The 15,302-nt window shown below is 37.9% G+C and overlaps 1 protein-coding gene across 3 annotated transcripts in view; it reads right to left on the reverse strand.

The window, feature by feature from the left end:
• Positions 1 to 955: 955 nt before the first annotated feature.
• The window catches only part of LOC115426942 (choline transporter-like protein 2), a 36,648-nt gene continuing 22,301 nt past the window's right edge, over positions 956 to 15,302 (reverse strand). The window contains exons 9-22 of one of the 3 annotated variants that reach the window (XM_030145247.1): positions 13,702 to 13,785; positions 10,645 to 10,757; positions 10,409 to 10,540; positions 10,196 to 10,295; positions 9,877 to 9,969; positions 9,658 to 9,742; positions 9,275 to 9,537; positions 8,017 to 8,111; positions 6,508 to 6,611; positions 6,337 to 6,410; positions 5,725 to 5,795; positions 5,524 to 5,612; positions 3,817 to 3,901; positions 956 to 1,809 (exon numbers count right to left, since the gene is read on the reverse strand). In XM_030145247.1, coding sequence (XP_030001107.1) covers positions 1,700 to 1,809; positions 3,817 to 3,901; positions 5,524 to 5,612; positions 5,725 to 5,795; positions 6,337 to 6,410; positions 6,508 to 6,611; positions 8,017 to 8,111; positions 9,275 to 9,537; positions 9,658 to 9,742; positions 9,877 to 9,969; positions 10,196 to 10,295; positions 10,409 to 10,540; positions 10,645 to 10,757; positions 13,702 to 13,785 — 1,498 coding nt within the window. In that variant the 3' untranslated portion in view covers positions 956 to 1,699. Of the gene's footprint in view, positions 1,810 to 2,040; positions 3,596 to 3,816; positions 3,902 to 5,523; positions 5,613 to 5,724; positions 5,796 to 6,336; positions 6,411 to 6,507; positions 6,612 to 8,016; positions 8,112 to 9,274; positions 9,538 to 9,657; positions 9,743 to 9,876; positions 9,970 to 10,195; positions 10,296 to 10,408; positions 10,541 to 10,644; positions 10,758 to 13,701; positions 13,786 to 15,302 lie in introns of those variants that run through there. The other 2 variants (XM_030145228.1, XM_030145237.1) reach the window with 2 other exon arrangements.

The raw sequence follows: 15,302 nt of genomic DNA on the forward strand, positions 1-15,302 counted from the left end.
AAATTTTGGGGGAAAAATACATAAAATAAGTCATCATGTACCAAATACAAAATAAAAAATGAGAATTAATGCTGAAATACAAAACACAATAAATACATTCATATAATAGTTTTATTGTCAATCTTGTTTAATTTTTTATTCTTATTCTTATTATTAGTTTATTTGATTAAAAAAATCATGTTGTTTAAGCTTTGGTAACATTTTAGGAACGTTTCTATTTTATATTATTTAAAATGAGTTTATTTGAGTAGCTAAGTAATTATTTTTTGTTGATGAAAGGTTCATTTATTAAGGAATGACCAGTTTATTTATTTTTCTTTTCAATGAAAGGGGGCACTTCTTAGTTTATATTTTGCACACAAAATTGTCTTTCAAAAATATTGTTCTTTTTTATATATTACAGCTAAATATATGTTGTTTGTTTATAAAGTTTGGCACAGGAACAAATTTTGCCTAATTTTTTTCAATCAAAAATGCTGAAGTGGGAGTAGGGGGTACTTGGGTAAAAAAAAAAAAAGTATATTTCAGGGGGTACTCCACTGTAAAAAGTTTGAGAACCTATGCCCTAATGTAATGAAGATAATGAGTTCACCAAGGATGGAAAAGGTCTTTTCTCTGAACTTCTACAAAGAGACTGTGGAGAAAATCATAGTGACGATCACATCATACCTGTGAGGCTGAAGACGTTCATTCTTATCGCTAATCACTTGAGTATTCCAGTATTTTATCCTGATGTTTAAAGTGATAGTGTTTTATTTCACAGTTTTAATCCTTTTGAGTCCTTTTCCCCTGCCTTTGTCTCATTATGGTCCGGTCTTAAATAGAATCACGACAAATATTTTGACCAGAACTTTTCAATTGACGATGCACTTGACAGCGGAATGAAACACAAAACATACAGGATAATAAGAGCCACCAAGAATCATGAGGAGTAACAGTCTATTGGAAGCCATCGTCTGTTTCCAGTTAAACACCGAAAAGTCACACAGAAGTTTATTAGTTTACAACAAAATAAAAATAAAAATGAAAAAAATTAAACAGACGACATCAAAATCTGCTGGTTAATCATGGATCTTTTTCATATTTGGTAAAAAAAAAAAAAAAAAATCAATAAACAACACAAGCGGAGCAAAAAAATCAAAAGCAACGGGTTAGAGCACTTAGGTAATTTGTAATCTCTAAATGCAACATGATATTATACAACGTTATTCACTTGTATCTTAACATCTTCGCTTTGGTAAGTTCGTTTTAGACAGTGCAATATGCTTAGTTATGTCAGTCTACATCTGCCATAATCGAAAAAGATATTGGACCCTTCAAAGCTCCCACCCAGAATGTGCAATAGTAATGATAACATAACAAAAAAAAAATACCAAGATGTACAACAGAAAAAACAAAAAAAACACAGGAAAAAATGGAATACTTAATCCGATCTAGTGATAAAATGTAGCTCAAGCTCCTGTTTTCCTTCTGTAATAACTCGCCCTTTTGGGGACGTGTGGAGAAACGACAGACACGGGCCTTTGTCACAATTTACAAAGATTAATACCATCATACAGGCAACATCCCATAAATGAGTCCCTGTATTTTCCCTGAACATTATGGCACTTTTAACCCTTCCTTTTGTTCATATTTTCACTTGAAAACATATGCACATACACCCGCTCACGCATCCACTCATCTGCACATACACACTGATCTAATCCACTGATTTGGCCTCTTCGTTGGACTTCTTTAGGAGGGTGAGCAGGCTCTGGGACATGAAGTACGGCCTCTCTGCTGATCCATCGTTGCGCTCCAGGTCCTCCACTGTGACATGGACAAAAGCAGGTGAGTGGGTGACACTTTTCTACCACCATACTTACTATGAACGTTCTGCTGTTCTTGTATTAGTTGCGTTGTCTACCTGTAATTCGTTGTCTACGTTCAGCAAAAGGAAAATATGACTTACCTTGTTAGTAACATGCAAACTCACCAGCACGTATCTTTAAAAAATCCCTTAAAAACTCATGTGTGTATCCATAACAGAACTACTGTGAGTAAATACAATCACCTTTAATCAAGATCTACACCCAGTAAATATGGAATGTCAGCGGTTCCAGTGGAAAATCATCTTACATGTTTCACAATGAGACAAAGAAGAAAAAAAGGTACAAAAGCGTATATAGACTTAATATGTTAGCATTCAGAAGGCCATGTCAACACCATGCAGCACTTACAGACGGACAGACAGAAAAAGAGAGACAGACTGAAGGGTGGGACAAAGCAAGGCAGGTGGGGGCGGTGGTGGTCAGTAAACAATAGGAGTGTGTGTGTGTGTGTGTGTGTGTGTGTGTGTGTGTGTGTGTGTGTGTGTGTGTGTGGGGGGCCTGCAGAGTCCAAGAGGTCACAACAGCTGCGTCACAATCACAGCACTTACGCCAGTCTGAAATACCAAGGCAAGTAGGTGGCAATACAATACAATACAGAGGATCCCGTCATGGATCTCTACGAGACTGAAGCCAAAAAACTCAAGAAAACAGACATACACTACTGTATGTACATAAGTTCCATAGGAAAAACAAGATCCAGTATTTGTACACTATATCAAATATGTCTGTAACATTTTGGCGTCAGCTGGTATTATTGTAAACAGTGAGAGACTCACCACTGATTGAGTTGCGTTGTTTTTGACTGTAAACATGGTACTTAAGTGGGTCTGTAGTGCATTCATTAACAGGATTAAGACAACAAATATTAGTGACAGTAATCAGGCACAGGTTGAGCACTCACAATGTACTACAGATCTGTTACAATATAAAAACCAACACTGTTCTAAAAACCAACACAACAGAGCATTTTTTTTCCAAGCTACAGAGATGCACTGGGCTTTTAACCTGCTTCACTCATCACACGCCAGCGACAGCCTTCTCCAGCCGGACGTCACATCACTTAACATAGCAAGGCGATCTGAATTAGAGCTTGTTGTTTTTGCCGTACATCTAACAGGTCCATATCACAAAGTTGGAGGTACAGTTCTTTTGATTCTGTACGTATATGCATTTAATGCTTTAAGAGGTTTACACTTGAATATCATGACATCATTACTCCTGCGGCGCAGAGGGGGGAGGGTCTTCCTTCGTTTCTTCTTTGTCGTCCTTCTTTTCGGCTGTCTCCTCTTTCTCTGCCTCCTCTTTCGGAGGTGCTGCCTCCTCAGTCTTTTCCTCTTGCTTCTCTACTGCTTCTTCTGCCTTGGGCTCTGTTTGCTTTTCACCCTCTGCCTCTGTTTGACTGACTTTTGGTTCCTCCAGCTCCGCCTTCTCCTCCTTCTCCTTTGGTTCTTCATCCTCCGTTTTGGTCTGCAGAGGCTGCTCTTCCTCGTTGTCCTGCTTCAGCACCGTCTGCTGTTTCAGTTGGATCTCTCCATCCTGTTGCTGCTGAAGAGGGGTTTCCTCCTCCACTTTGACCTCATCCACCTGCTTCGCAGCATCCTGCTGGTCAACACCATCGTGGTCTTCTTCCTCAAGCCTCTTTGTTTTGGAGAGGATCTCATGCAGCTCAGGGGACATGAAGTAAGGCCTTTCAGAAGAGCCATCGTTTCTTTCAAGATCCTCACCTTTTCAGTGTACGTGCACCCGTATGCAGGGTGGTTGTTTGGGTTAATGGAAAATAAGGTGAAAATGAAATTGAAAAGGTGTGAAAATTAAAGTGAAATTAGTGGGAGAAACAAGACAAAGAGAAGATCAGTCAGAAACATGGCAGAAAGGAGATAAAAGCAGTAGTCATATGAGTGACTTAAAAGTGACAGAAAAGCAGAGATCTTCCAAAGATACTCACAGAAGCAGAGGAAGAGTGTGTCGACACACATAGCGTAGACACTGAAGAAGCCATGGGCGATGAGGTAGGATCCCACAACAACCGTCTGCAAGGACACAGTCACATATGTCAACACTTTGGCTGCTGAGGGGCATTAAAAACCAATAGAGTTAAACTAGACTACAGGATACATTTACTGAATAATGTGACGATGGAGTTTAAAGTGTGAGGAGTGGTGTCACTTTGATCACACAGCTTATCTGCCTTTGTGCTCTTGAACCACTGTAAAACTCAAAGGGTTTGATGAACAAAGACATGTTGGTTGCAGAGTTTACTTCAACACTTCAACAGTCTCCTGTGGTGGAGACATCCGCAACCAAATCACAAGAGATTTGTTTTGTGTTCATGATGTTTATGTAATGACATGGGTCACGAAGATACTCACTGTTACTGATAAGATGAACCTGTTTCTATTAGCAAGTTATAGTCCGATTATTTAACATTTCGAAATAAAATGAGTTCAGAATGACTTGTCTGCTAGTAGTAAATGATGAAAAAAAATCATGCACAGTAATACAGAGGATTAAACAAACTATACATTGTGATTCACTGAGAATCACTGTGAATTCCACAGTTAAATCAAATTGTCCAGATCCACAGCTCTACTGAAAAGTGACATGATAGTACTGCGATTGTGGTTCAAATTTAGACAGACAGTACCAGGAAAACAGCAGTATATCTGTAAATTAAACCAAAAGGCAGAGGAGAATCTGAGTTTTTCTTTCAGGACTACTTTGGCCCAAACATAGTAGAAAATCCTCCTTCATTTGGCATGTGTTTTGACTGTGAAAACGATAATAGTTAAGTAACATAAAACAAATTTAACAAAACCTTGTACAATCCTAAAAGATATTTGAAGGCTTTTAAATTACAACTAAATTAAATATATTTTGGGATAACTTTAGGATAATGCACTGTTTTTAGCTATTTTATGTTTTACTTTTTTTTTTTTTTTTCTGTTGTACCATGTTTTCGACCAATCTTTATTTATTTATTTATCTATTTATATCGCATTTTCATACATATGTTGGGATGTTGTTGTTTTCTTTCATTTTATTTTAATTGAAAAAGCTGATAAAATATCTCCAACACTATCATTCGTACAGATGTTATCTATTAGAGCCCTTTTTGTATTTCTTACAAAAGTGCAAAAAAAAAAAAAAGCCCAAAAAACAAACATATGAATTAGATGCTAACAGTTTTGGTATTTCTCACTTAAATACAATCATAGCGTTACAGGGTTCTTTAAACATTACACACGTTTATGCAGAAAAACATAAAATAAAGAATAAATGCAGGGAGATTATAAAAAAGAGGACATTTTTAGAGGAGTGATACAAATTCTGGGCGGCTAGAGGATACAAACTTGATCCATATGTCCTAAATATGATAAAATGTATCCCTCTGGATTCTGATAAAGTCAATATTTCCGCTTTGAATATTTGCAAGATGACCTTGTACCATTCTTCTATTGCTGGTGGAATTGGGTTTAACCACCTTCTTGTAATAGATTTCTTGCTAGCCGCTAAAAGCGCCTTTAATAATTTTGTATCCTCCTTGTGTTGGAGTGTTTTTAATGAGTGTGGTTTTTAAACTCTGTCTTACAGCCGTGACAAAAGCAAAAATTCAGTTCTTACTTGGAACAGACAATAGACAGATAATTCTCACCAGTATCGGCACCCAGTAATAGTTGAGCGATGGAGCGGCATCCTCCACGGCTTTAATCCTCCCAGAGAAGAAGAAGAAAGAGAAGATCCCTGCACAGAGACCAGAATGCCAGAATGAGTGTCGACTGAACTTTCTACACCAGCGTCTGCACGATTTGCAGAGAGAGAACACGTCTTTGTCTAAAAATAAACAGCTCCGTACCAACTATTCCGACAATGAGGAGCTTTCCAAGAAACAGCAGGAAGTCGGTAACTTTGTCCAAAACAGCCACCCTGTGTTGAAAACAGAGACGTTAAACTGGTCTAAGAATAGCCTAAATATTGATTGACTATAGTCCAGCGCTTATATAAAGAGAATATTCATTGTTTGCCATGTTGGTATGTGATTATTGTTGAAATATATTGTATTATAAGTTATGCAGACTATCATTTAGCTAGTTAATAAGTGTAATATACATCAGCTTTCCTAATCTGTTTACCATTGGTTATTTACATTATTAGAACTCTAAACAGATGTTACTATATCATTAAGGAAGCAAAAGTAATGTGTTATGTTGTATAAATGTGAGACGGGGGTGGGATTTAATAAGTTTTCTTCTTCCCACTCCTTTTTGAGCAGTACATATTCAATTTATTTTATTACTAGTGTACATGGCAATTGCTATTTTGTCTCGATCACCTTTATTTATTAATGCATTTACTCTGACATTAGTTCCTCGTACACACTTTTTAATTTTTTTTCAAATAAAATGAATGAATGAAATGAATGTTAAATGTAAGAAATACTGCAGTAATATGTGCCTTGAAATCGCACCTGATAATGTTACGCATGAGAAGGAAGAAGGCATCTCGAGCTGATGTACAGAAACTTTTTCCATAGATGGCAATCTGTGTGAAAAACATCATCGACATCACAGTTACTACAACAGCTGACCCCCACTCATCCTTTTTTTCCCAGCAGCTATATCCCACGACAAAAACTCACCATGATGTAGGCGTTCCTGTTCAGGAATTTGATGCATTTCTCCAAACACCAGAAGCAACACTTCATGCAGCTCAGCAGGAATTTAGCAAACTTGTTCTGAGCACCTGAAGGATGCAAACGACATGGTCACGATGGCAGATACTGTCATGACCCCCTGCTGTGATATTTAACCCATTTGTGTCCAGTATAGGCATTCATCATGTTATTATGACACATTTTCACATTTAACACAATAAATTATCATATTATGACAAGATATGTTTAAATGTCATTTTCTCAGTATCTCATTATACTGAAATATTGATCTTTTTTTCTGAAATGACAATATATTTTCATACACATTAAAGCTACATGCCACTTGTTAAATAAAAAAGAAAGAAAAGAATACAGAAGAAGTCTGTTCTGAGCTACTATGCACACATGGTGGATTGAGACATCCAAAATGTGTCATGTGTTACCACGTTTGAACAATTTCCAACTTTTATTCCATTTCCATGTTGAAATTATTTTTAAAAATCAGTCGTGCTTTTCCTTAACATATTAAATCAGGGTTCCAACAGGTTCCTACACGTACAATTTAAGACTTTTTACAGCAGAATTTAATGCCCATTTTACAGCCTATTTCATGGACGAACAGGCAAAACTTTGTGACTCCTAGAATTTAGCAAAATGTATTTATTTACGCCAATGCCTTGATTTCCACTGTTCTTAGTCATTTCTCACCCTGGGCTGCAAAGGTAGTGATAACTGGTTCCTAATTTCAATATAAATTGTCAGGTTGGACCAGGTGGAACCGAGTAGACTAATGTTACTTTAGAGCAGTGTTTTTCAACCTTGGAGTCGGGACCCCACGTGGGGTCACCTGAAATTTCTAGTAATTGATAAAAAAACAAAAAAAAAACAAAACAACAACTTACAAATAAAATATATATGGTGAGTTGACAGAGACAATCCTAATCTATATAAGACATGACAAACTGTGAAGCTGAAACTGAAGCACTGTGGTTCTGTTTATCTGTCAAATGTTCATTGTGGTCAGTTTCAGATGCTGCAGCTCTTTCATAATTCATAGTTTGAGTTCTTGTTTGTTCAGTATTAATTGTCAGCCTTGTAAATCCAAGATGGACTGACTGTACATATCCTGACCAAGAAAAATAAATTCTCCCTTTGTGCAGTAATCTACACCTGGATTTACTGCCTCCATTCATAATAATATACATTATATAGACTAAATGTCATCTAAAATTACCATGTATTTGCAACATAGTATAGCAAACTATTACATGATCAAAAACAAATTAACTTTGGCAAAAAAATGTCTCCGTTTTGAATGTCTGGGGTCGCCAGAAATGTGTGATGTTAAAATGGGGTCACGAGCCAAAAAAAAGGTTGAGAAGGTTGAGAACTGAGTTTTGTAAATTCAAGTCTTTTAAGACTTTTTAAGACCCTGCAGGAACCCTGTAAATGTAGCATTTACTGGGTTACGAAGATGATGTTAAATCTTGTGACCTTTCAGCTTGTGGTCCAGGTACTCCAGAAGGACCCTGATGATCTGGACCAATGACAAGATCAGGGAGCCAAAAGCCAGGGAGCCTGTGTGGTACCTGAACAGAAGGAGGAGGGAAAAGAAGCAAACTGTGGCCGTCAAAAACTCTTTCCCTTGTTTTTACATAATGTGTTGAAACGTGTGGGACTTCTGTCACTTTGAATAAACAGCACATTTCCAATAAACATCCCACACAATCAAACCCAGTATCACACTGAAATAATGGTATTAATAATGTGGTTGGGAAGTTTCCCTCATTACCTTTCACATGTACAATACTCTCATACCCTCACTTTCACACACCTCTTAACCTCTACTTGTAATTGTTTTAACTGCATTTTACTACTGCTTTTTTCATATTCATTCATACATAATCCACATCTGTGAAAATAATTAAGCTCCAGTTTTAGTTTATGTCCAAAGTTCTTCTTTAAACCACTTGAGGGCAGTATTAGCACACCCATAGCACTACTGTAACTGTTAATACTCTGTCTTTCAAACATTTTTGATGGAGATAGCCTACATCCATGATCTACAAAATGGATCACGCCTGCCTGTCCACAGTTGGCTTTGTCTGTGATCAGTGCTCTGATTGGCTGTAAGTCTATCCGGTTCTGAAATTCTCATTTAAGAATGAATTTGATAATGCCAGGAGAATGAAAACCCCTATTTAGCTCATCGTTGCAAGTTTTCTCATACAATTAAACGCTAGTTAATGTTACAGTGAGTTTTTTTCCTCTCTGTTGTTCCTAAACTAAGCATCGTCTTTTTTTTTTTTTAAATACTTGATCTTATATTCTAGACAAAAATACAATAGCACTACATGTTCTAATCAAAAGGACATGACTTTTGGTCAGCTACGGCTTTATAGTACTTTTTGGTGCATACTGTTCACATGTGGACTTACATATCTTTTATATAAAATGGCATTTTAATTTGTAAGACTGCATTTTTGTAGCAAAATTTGAAAGATAAACATAATTAATCTTTAAATTAATCTGTAATAATCTATCTTTTTTCATAGCACATGATCGACATTTTTATCTTATTTTTATTTGTCAAAATATTTTTTAATGTTGTGTTGCTAGCTGTGGTATTTAATTTCTCTGATTTGTTTGGACTTACTGTCATTGTAAAGGGGAGTTACACCTTACTGATCCCTCTAATATAAGTAAATGTTGACCACAGACCTGACACCAAATAAGAAATCCAGCCTCTTACCTCAGGGCGCGTCCCAGTGAGGAGAAAATGGGGTAGGCAGGGATGTCCTCTGGCTTCTTAAAGGCCCAGTAATATGATGCAAAAGCTCCCGCCAGAGTCACCTGCCCCAGGGCGGTCACAAAGTTGGCGCACCAGAAGAAGAGGAAAACGTTGTAAAACTGGAGCAGGATGAGGTATTTGTGATAGAGGGTCTCACCGCCATAAAAGGCAAACAGGCATTCAGCATCAGGACACTGAGCTGAGATATTGGAGACGTTGAACGTCTGGGGAAGAAAAAAAGGTACATCTTTTCATTCAGCAAAGTGGAACTTAATATTTGATGCCATCCAGGTAATCAGCAACACTGGTTCAACTAGTACATAAAATACAGCAGAGATTTGTACCTTTGGATCGCAAGTCTCTCGTGAGAACTCGCACTCTGAGTTGTTGAACACTTTGTACACCTGCTCATTAGAGGTGGACAAGAAACTGGTAAGAACTGTCAAGGAATTCAAGACGAAGCAATAAGCAACAATACAAGAAGGACAGATATAAAAACAAACTCAAGAAAAGTGAGACATGTATGTTTGGATCATCTTTGTTCAATATCTGTAAGAGGATACACTGCAGTGATGGCCCAATAAGCAATGACCACAGCGAGGAGGGCAAAGGTCAGCAGTGGGTAGAACAATGATGACATCACATGCCCAATCGCCCTAAAAATAAAAACAAGGCAACATGTAAACACATTTACATACGACACTCTTCACATGGGAGAAAAAACAATGAGTTATGTATCAGTGTAAGAGGTAAAAACAATAAAGCTCTCCCTCTTAGAGCAAAACAGCAATCATATAGTCACTTGTTGAGCACAGTTGAGTAAATAAAGCAGAGAAATCCCATTCCACTATTTCAGAGTGTAAATACTAAGTAAACACTGACCGGCTGGCTTCTTTGATGAGGGCAATGGCAATCAGGAGTCTCTTCCTGAGGAAGATGAGGAGCAGGATGATGATGACCTCAACAATAGCCAAGATGATCACTGTCAAACAGCAAATACAGCAAAAAATTAACAAGATGTATCAAAGACTCCTCCTACTGCTGCTGCTGCTGCACACATAGAGGGTGACAGAATGAAAGCATGTCTGTGCGTACTGAAAGCCAGCCACGTCTGTTTGATCTGCAGGTAGATGGCGAAGTCTGTCTGCAGGCCCAGGTCACGGAGGGTCACATCAGCTCCAGGTTCTCCCTTCAGCGCAGCAAACTCCATATAGCAGTGGAAAATACCTGGAAAATACAAAGGCAATGAGATCTACAGCAGAATCTAAAGCAGGTATGTTTCAGGTCATAAAGTAAACGTAATACATGATATTAAAAGGCTCAGGACTTACCATATCCAATGACCAGAATAACTAAGACAATCATGACCCAGACCATGACGCCAGCCAAGAACCGCAGCAGGACGATGAAAATTAAGCTGACAAGCATAGCAATCACCAGACCACTAGAGAGGGAGGACACATGAGACACATTAAGAGTCGACAGCAAAGTGGTTTGGCCTTTTAACCTGTTCAAATATGGACAGTGGTAGCTTTTAAAACATAATGGAATGGTGCTTTGGACCAATGAAATAAAATCCTTAAATAAGGGTTAAATATGTTTTTGCCAGTAAGACACATTATGTATTGTAATTATCACTTTATTGTCCAACTCATTTTTACCTACAGATGAGATTTGTGTTGCCAAATTTCATATGAATGTGTTACTGAGACAAGCTTCAGACAAAGTCAATTTTCCCCTGATGTGTGAGTCTAGAAAATGCTTTATTTGTCTCAAGATGTTCAGGATATATATATAAAAATAAGTTTTTATATGTTACATTTGATTATTTTGCTACTGAATAAAGTTGAACAGTTTTAAAAGCATGAATTTAATCAACACTATACACTAAGATCTCAAATCGTCTCCAATTTCAGAAGTAAAATACTGTTGAATTTCAAGGAGTGAAAGGCTTTTGGTTCATCTGCTTTGGAGTGATCATCATTTATGTTCTTCATATGCAGTGGGGGTCCATCAGGTCCACAGCGACAGAATCATCATTTAATCAAGTTTTGATGTTAAATGACAGGACACACTCTGGGCCCAGCCACGTGCCCTGTGCTACTTCTAACTATTGTCATGAAACTCTTATGTATGAACATTAACATAAGGGAAAAGAAAATGGCATCTGCTGTCACCTTTACATCAGCTCTAGTAGCTGAGCAACTGAAAGCACCTTTTTTAAGGTTCCCTTAAGGCAGGGATGTCAAACTCATTTTCTTTCGGGGGCCACATTCAGCCCAATTTAATCTGAAGTGGGCCGGACCGGTAAAATATTAGCATGACAGCCAATAAACAATGACAACTCTAAATTGTTTTAGTGGAAAAAATAACATTCAGTTATGCCAAAATTTACATTTACAAACTATCCAATCAAAAAGGATGTGAATAATCTGAAAAATGAAATTTGTTAAGAAATGTAAGTACAATTTTATCAATATTATGCCTTGACTAATCATTTATAGGCCACGTGCTTTGCAGATCAGCTCTACAAAGGCACAAAACATGTAGTAACAGGCAAAATATTGTTAAAATTGCAATTAATTTTCTTTAGACATTTCAGGTTGTTCATATTTGTTCAGGTTATTCACATTTTATTGTCAAAGAATAGTTTCTTAATGTAAATATTTTCAAAATTTAATGTTTTTTGCTCTAAATCAAAGAGAAAAAATTGGTGTTGTCATTATTTATAGGTTATTATGATATCATTTTTGAGCTTGATGCCGTAACTTGCACTTTGGCAATTCATCCCGCAGGCCGGATTGGAAAGTTTGGCGGGCCGGTTTTGGCCCCCGGGTCACATGTTTGACACCTGTGCTTTAAGGAGACAGAAGGGAAATAACTGAAATGGAAACCTTACACCCAAACTAGACTCACTAACACGGACTAGAAAAGCTTTTGTATGCCATTTGAACCTTGTAATGTCCCAGGGAGCATCAAAAATTAAAGAATACGAGATATTTTAGGAAATCTCAGTTGATTATCTGCATGTTTTACTCATTCTCCCAAAATGTACCAAACTACTGAATGAGTTTTTTTCAAAGGCTAGTTTGCGCTGTCTTCAACAAAAGGGTGAAGCTGGTTGAGCTTTTCCACCACATACTTCATCATGCTGACGAGTTTGAGTAGGAACTTGTACACTGTGAATCTGGACACCTGGCACAGTTAGAAAGTTATGACTTAAGAGCAAACTAAAATCCCTGATATCTTTGCACAGGCAGTGGGACGGCCAAGTGAAGCCCACGGAAAGCCTGACCCGACACATGGCTCTGATCAACATCAGTGGCAGACATTAGATTACATCTGAAGATCACAGACAGCTGAAGTTTGTTGGAGAACTGAAGCAGACCAGAGGCCAGAGTCTGATTAAGATCTACAGTATGGTGCAGTTTGACGCACTTCGACGTCTGAAAATGTGCATTATTTGTATATGGCTGCGTTGGCTGTACCAGGGATGTGTAAGATTTGTGTATGAGGTTTAAGGCAAGACAAGGCAGATTTATTTGTATAGCACTATTAATACACAGGGCAGTTCACAGTGCTTTACAAAAATGGAAAAGAGACAGGTTAAAAACACACAATAATAATTAAAACATAATCAATAAAACATAAATAATAATCAATTAAAACAAAGTAAAAAAGCAGAGTGCAGATAGAACCCTTTCAGTTGTTCTATGCACAGTTGAACACAGCTGTTTTCAGCCTGGACTTAAACATTATCAGAGTACAGGTCTGTCTCACGTCATCAGGAAGACTGTTCCAGAGTTTAGCTGCATGGAACTGAAACGCAGCTTCACCCTGTTTAGTCCTGACTCTGGGCACCAGCAGAAGACCAGTCCCTGAGGTTCTCTGGGTCCAAGATGGTTCATATGAGACCAACATGTACTACTACATGTATACTTTGGTGCTAGACCATGGACAGACTTCTAGACCAGTAGAGCTATTTTAAAGTCTATTCTCTGAGCAACAGGAAGCCAGTGCAGAGACCTGAGAACAGGACTAATATGGTCATGCTTCCTGGTTCTAGTCAGGACCTGAGCAGCAGTGTTTACTATTTCTTACTGAAGGCCCTGACTGAAACCCCTCAGTACACCACTGATATTATAACTGATGTTCTGATTAGCAAATGACTTCACATAACTCTGTGAAAAGTTATTTGCTACTCCCACAACTGGCTGTGGTTACTTTAATGCATTTCACATATCAAGAACGGGTATTTCAGCCAAAACAATATGCATCTAGAAAACCCCAAAGGGTCCACTGACTGAGTGTTTATAGTGGCTTCCAGTTAAATCAGTAACAAATGTTTACAGGCTCTACAGCAGTAGCAGTACAGATTGTAGACTTACAGCAGTATCCAATGCCAGGACTGAGTGTAATCCTCAAAGATCCTCATGGCCACTTGACGAGCTTCAACAACCACATTTGACTTCCTGTGAAGAAAGGATATCAGTTCAGATCACTAAAGACATTATGTAAAACTGGAAACCTAATGGACAGAGCTGCAATTCACCTAATACAATGAATACTGTAACATGCATCCAGATAATAGGGACAATATTATAAAGTGCTGTATTAAACAAATCTCTGTGTGCAGAGGAAATGTGAGTGGACAGGTCTTTAAGTAGGCCGTAAAATCAGTGCTGTGGGTTATGAAAGGGATGTGGTATGTTGCTGTCAGCTGATATAGCACACCATGTGTGACCTGGTGAGTCTCTATATCCAAACAGTACTTTGTCTAAACCACAAACCAGACTGGACATCACTATGTGTCTTTTCTTGGTGATTCAATGAACAGTGGCAATGAAAATCATTAAAAAAAAAAAAACTATAACAAATTTCCCAAATGAAACTGAAAATCTGAAAAGGATCAAACGTACACCTCCTTTACGGCCCCAGTGGTCATCATGCTTTTACGTAAAACCAAGGTTGAAATGTTAAACCAGTCACAAGACTTCAGACTTTATGGGACTTAAAGTCTGAAAGTTGTAATGTTCAGAAGCAGAGTGAATAATGTCATGCAGGGTCCTGGAAATAGTACAAACCTGCCTTTAAAACTGAGACATCTCCAGTTTAACTTATAGTAGTGCATAGTAATGTGAAGTATCACATAAAGCAAGTCTGGGTTTATTTCATTATAAGGAGCAACCTCCTCTGCTTTATCCCTTACACATTATCTATGAAATAACTACGACACAGTAATTCATGAAAGGTTAATTAAATCTGAGAGTTGAAACTGAAGAAAAAAATGGCAGAATTTAAAAACTCCCATCTAGAGCTGCACAATATATTGTTTGAGCATCGTCATCGCAATGTACATGTGCGAAATAGTCACATCGCAGGTCCTACAATGTAGAAAGTGAATGAACTCAATGTGTTCTCATCTAATTTCATCCTGGGTACCTGACACACACTGTGCAATGCGATTCACCAATCACAATCGTTCTTAATCAGTTTGCTGAAGCAGACCACGCCCCTGCACATGGAGTGAGTCGCTGGTAACGACATTGAAAAATGAGCAACGAACAAGAGAAAGTCACCGAAAACAAAGACTTCGTCCCATAAAGAAAAGCAACGTCAGTTATCTGGAATTATTTCAGCTACAAGAAGGATGACACTGAAACATGTGTTCTGTGTCGACAGTGCGTTACACCTGTCGACACATCAAGAGGCGACACAACTAATTAGCTTGACCATTTACGTCGGCACCACACAGCTATTATATCCTCCTGATTATTTTTTCATATCGCAATATATATCGCAGGGTTAAAAAAAAAAATCGCAGTGTCAGTTTTTTCCAATATCGTGCAGCCCTACTCCCATCCCCCTTCTTCTACTCTCTCCTCTCACTCCAAATCAAAAGACCAAATATGAAGACAGACCACATGACATCGTTTCATGCCACTGAGGGAAAGTGAAGCCACATTTTCAAGCCTCTGCATCGAGACCG

This window comes from Sphaeramia orbicularis, chromosome 1 (assembly GCF_902148855.1).
Source record: "Sphaeramia orbicularis chromosome 1, fSphaOr1.1, whole genome shotgun sequence".
Taxonomy (NCBI): Eukaryota; Metazoa; Chordata; class Actinopteri; order Kurtiformes; family Apogonidae; genus Sphaeramia; species Sphaeramia orbicularis.